Source organism: Echinops telfairi, unplaced genomic scaffold (assembly GCF_000313985.2).
Source record: "Echinops telfairi isolate 266 unplaced genomic scaffold, ASM31398v2 ScPeMD7_7463;HRSCAF=8501, whole genome shotgun sequence".
NCBI lineage: Eukaryota > Metazoa > Chordata > Mammalia > Afrosoricida > Tenrecidae > Echinops > Echinops telfairi.
The window spans coordinates 2713086-2717783 of NW_022111363.1; the positions used below are offsets into that span (position 1 = coordinate 2713086).

Sequence of the window (4698 nt, forward strand, 5' to 3'; positions counted from 1 at the left end):
TCTCCAGAGGCCCACGCTGTGGGTGGGAGTCGCTCGTGACCTCTCTTCCAGCGGCCCTCCATGATGAGTCGAAAGGATGGAAGGCAGAGACCTTAGGTCACGCCGCGGGGCGAGACGCGGAATGTGGCGCTAGAAAGTGGGAGGCCAGTTTGTGGTAGCAGGAGCCGAAGGCCTTGCCCAAGGCCGCCTGAGGAGGGCCAGCTGTCTGTCTGGTGATTTGGTGCCAGGTTAGAACGGTGGGCGGGAGTTGGGCAGCGTTCTCCTTATGTGACCCTATGGACGTGCACAAACGTGTGCACCGCGCGCGGACTTGTATAAAGCGCTCCTCTGAGCCCGCTCTGTCTCCGGCCTGCCTCAGGAGAAGAAGAAGCCCTCACAGCTGACCCTTCAGCGGGTCTTCGACGACGACGACGACGAGGACTCCTCTGAAACAGACTCGGATGAGGATGAGGATGACGAGGAGCACGGAGCCCCTCTGGAAGGGTGAGGGGAAAGACCCCCTGCTTTTGCCACCCGAGCTACGGGGACGCGCGCTTCCTTCGAAACCCCGGGCTGAGCGGGTCTCACTGGGAAGCGAAATTCCGGCTTCTCTGTTGCCCTCGAGGGAGGGTTTTCAGAGGATGATTCTCCTCGCTCCCAAGCACTGGCAGCCTGGGGAGAGCGTGCAGTTCCCCGAGGAACCGGGACGAGTAAACTGACGTGTCTTGCCCTTCGGCGTGGTGGGCAGGGACACAGCAGGGACACAGCAGCCATGCCAAGCAGTCAGCCGGAGCCTTGACGTCTTCTCTGGACAGGCAGAGAAGGGCGTCAGGAGCCCCCCGGAAGCAGAATGTTACCAGATGAGTGCACACCCTGGAAGAGCTGGCCCCTGGACAGGGGAGGAGGGAGAGGGGAGGGATGGCGTCGGAGGCAGCGGCCTGAGTGACGCGCACCGCGGTAGAGAAGGCTGTCCTGGTGTGCATGGGTCAGTGATTACAGCACAGAGCTGTGCCCAGGAACAGGTGTACCAAAAGAGTTTCCTATCCTGTGCCAGCCTTAGTGCCAGATAGTCACAACCCAGCTCCAGGTTTTAATTGGAATGGGTTTTAAGGCCCAATCATTTGAAATCCGTTGCTGGTTAAATGACTGAGGCCCAGCCAACCATGGAATTCTGTCCACTCAGTGGAAGTCAGAGGCAGCTCTTTATGATGAGCAAAGATCAATCTCTAGGAAACATGGGCAAAGTTTTCAAAAGGTATGCAAGGGTATGTGTGCTGTGCGAAGCTTACACAACTTGTGGGAACTTTCTCTGAAAGAGGCTTGGCACCCTGGACAGCAGGCACCTTTGGGCAGAGAAGTGTGGCAAAGGCACAGGGTGGGGAGGGGACTCAACCTTTCAATCTATATGTTTTCGTGCTGGCTGCCTTATACCCTGTGCATGCATCATCCATTAAATTAAGCAGCTGAGTAAACATAAAAAATACTTGCATTTTTATGATCCTTAAAAGGCATCAGGCAAAAATGTAACCTCCCAACTGATTCCTCATGCTTCCCAACTCCTTGATCACATCTTACTTCCATAAATGATGTTCTAGGGAAATGTAAGGTTAAGTCTTTAATTTTTTATTAACACCCTTCAAAGAATCTGGTTAGTTAATCCTCCAACTCAAAGATTCTGCCAGCATTCATGATATCTTTCTTGTTAATTAATCTCCTGTTGTTTCTTTTAGTAAAGTGTACATTTTCATCTCTCAGTATAACTCAGGTAACTTTTAGTAACGAGGTAGTCTTACATAAGAAGCCCCGGGGCCCCATCCATCGGGTGAGCATGGGTGCCTAATGCACGGTGGGTGGAGACAAAGAAGAGGCTGTCTACTCTCGTAACGATTTACAGCCTTGGAAACCCGAAGTCGGGCCACCGTGAGTCGGCATTGACTTGAGAGCAGTGGCGGAAACATGCAACAGTTGGCGTAGCTGTGAAAATTTAGCCTCGGGAGCCCTGGGAATCAGACACGACTCAGTGGCAATGAATTTATGTTGTATTCATTTTGATATGCCTACCCATCTCCCTGGTGGTGTGGTGGTTATGAGTTTAACTGCAGTGCACATGGTCAGCAGTTGGAATCCACCAGCAGCTCCTTGGGAGAAAGATTGGGCTTTCTACTTTCCTGGACAGTTTCTGTCTGGGAAACCCACAGCTGGTCCCTCTGGGTCAGCGTCAACTCTATGGCAGTGAGTTTGGTTTGCCGTTTTTTAATCATCTCTCCAATAACGGACATTTCATTTTTATTTTTTCTAATAATAATAATCCTGTTAAAAACATCTTTGGAACAATTACTATTTTCCTGGGGGCACACTGCACCAGAAGTTTAAATGTCTGATGCACCTTCCCTCTTTATTCCCTCATTCACACACAGGGAGTGAGCACGCTGCATTAAAGCCCCAGCCCAGCCGTGCTTTGATGTTGCTTGGCTCTTCCTCTTCATTGTCAGGCCCGATGGAGAGGTCATCCTTTCCTAAGTTGCTTCGGAGACCTCCAAAGAAGATTGGTTGGGAAGGAGGTAGAAGCTGGGTTCCGTGTGTCGTGACCCTGAGGTGAAGCCAGAGTAAGACTCTGATGTTTGCCCTTGTCTGGCCACCTGGACTGGGCTCTTCCCTCCCCAGGGCCTACGATCCTGCAGATTATGAGCATCTGCCCGTTTCGGCCGAGATTAAGGAGCTCTTCCAGTACATCAGTAGGTAAGTGGCTGGAGCCTCCCACTCCCCCCGCTGTGCCCCAGCTCTTCCCACCTTCTACTCGGAGAGCAGCGTGTCTCCCCGAGTGAGAGCGCCGTTTTCTCTGACCGGCACTACCCCATAGGTACACACCTCAGCTGATTGACCTGGACCACAAACTGAAGCCGTTCATTCCTGACTTTATCCCGGCTGTGGGGGACATCGATGCCTTTTTAAAGGTACAGCCAACAACAGCTTTAAAAAATGACGCCTGAGCTGTTTCCTCTGACGGCATTAACTTCCATGACTTGCATTGGCTGCTGCTGTTAGATACAGCCAGTCAGCGCCAGGTCACAGGGACCCTATGCACCATAGAAAGCCCTGCGCTGGCCTCACCATTGTTGCTGCATTTGGTTTGAGCCCATCGTTGCAGCCCCCGTGTCAGTCCATCTCCTTCCGGGCCTTGCTCCTTTCCGCTGACCCTCTATTTTAGCCAAGCATGATGTCCTCCTGATCACATGTCCAAAGTAGATGAGACAAAGCCAGCTTTGCTCCTAAGGAGCGTTCTGGCTGTACTTTTTGTCTAATCATTTTATTGGGGGCTCGTACAACTCTTATCACAATCCGTCCATCCATCCATTGTGTCAAACACATTTGTACATTTGTTGCCATCATCGTTCTCAAACATTTGCCTTCTGCTTGAGCCCTTGGCGTCAGCTCCTCATTTTCCCCTCGGTACCTGTACGACATGTCTTCTCCCTGCCCTGCCGGGTCACCGTGACGCACTGGCAGAGGCATCCCTCGCAGGTCTCCACCGTTTTCCTCCTGCCTTTCTGACCTCTCCCTTAATCAGGTCCCACGTCCTGATGGAAAGCCGGACAACCTCGGCCTGTTGGTATTGGATGAGCCGTCCACAAAGCAGTCAGATCCTACTGTGCTCTCCCTCTGGTTAACAGAGAACTCCAAGCAGCACAATGTGACGGTAAGAGACTAGCGTAGCACAGGTCCCAGCCTGAGTGGGATGAGAACAGGGCCTTACCAGCACTTCCAGCCCCAATTGCAAGCCCCCTGCCATCGAATCGAACTGACCGGGCAGAGTAGAGCTGCCCTTTTGGGTTTTCGAGGCTATAAAGCTTACAAGGGCAGAAAGCCTCGTCTTTTTCCTGAGGAGTGGCTGGTGGGTTCAAACTACTGACTTTTTGGTTAGCAGCCCAACGTCTCACCCACTCCACCACCAGGGCTCCTTCAAGTTGGCTTAGTGTCCATCAAAAGGGGTGGCTGTGATCTCAGTCCAGTCCTGGTTTTTGGTGCTGACACTTAACACGGTCAGGTTTGACCTTTTGAGTCCGCCCAGAGGCCTCTTAGAGGAAAGCCCTGGTGGCTTGCTTTGCAAATGCCACCCACTGATATGCTGACACACCTGGGATCGCCACCTGTTGGGTCGACTCAGGGTCGGTGTGGTTTTTTAACGGTTCCAGTCCGTTTTATAGCAGCTCTCTTGAGGCATCATTTATATGCCATCAACTCCGCCATTCTGAAGTATGCAGTGGAGTGGCTTTAGTGTGTTCACGGCGTCGTGCAGCCGTCCCCTCTGTGTAAGGACATTTTCGTTGCTCCTCTAGACCCCCACCCCCTCCATCAGTTGTCACGCCCTGTGTCCCACTATCCCAACCCCAGCAACTACTCCGTTCCTTTTTAGGACCCAGTCAGACTGCGCGCATTGTCATTTCTCTTCAGTAGGTGTGTTGCAGGAGCCCTGGTGGGGTAGTGGTTCCGAGTGGGGCTGCGATCGCACAGTCGGCAGTTCGAAACCACCAGCAGCTCCTCGGGAGGAAGACTGGGCCTTCTACTCCCGTCAACAGTGATAGTCCCTCTGACCCACAGGGTCCCCCTGGTAGTCACAGTCCCACTGATCCACAGGGTCCCCCTGGCAGTGATAGTCCCACTGACTGACCCACAGGGGTCCCCCTGGCAGTGATAGTCCCACTGACTGACCCACAGGGT

At 52.9% G+C, this 4698-nt stretch overlaps 1 protein-coding gene across 1 annotated transcript in view; it reads left to right on the top strand.

Annotated features, from left to right (window-relative positions):
- Window positions 1-4698, top strand: part of IFT46 (intraflagellar transport 46) — a 15145-nt gene that overhangs the window by 2251 nt on the left and 8196 nt on the right. The window contains exons 2-5 of the mRNA XM_004712782.2: window positions 359-483; window positions 2644-2718; window positions 2840-2933; window positions 3548-3676. Coding sequence (XP_004712839.1) covers window positions 359-483; window positions 2644-2718; window positions 2840-2933; window positions 3548-3676 — 423 coding nt within the window. The remainder of the gene's footprint in view (window positions 1-358; window positions 484-2643; window positions 2719-2839; window positions 2934-3547; window positions 3677-4698) is intronic.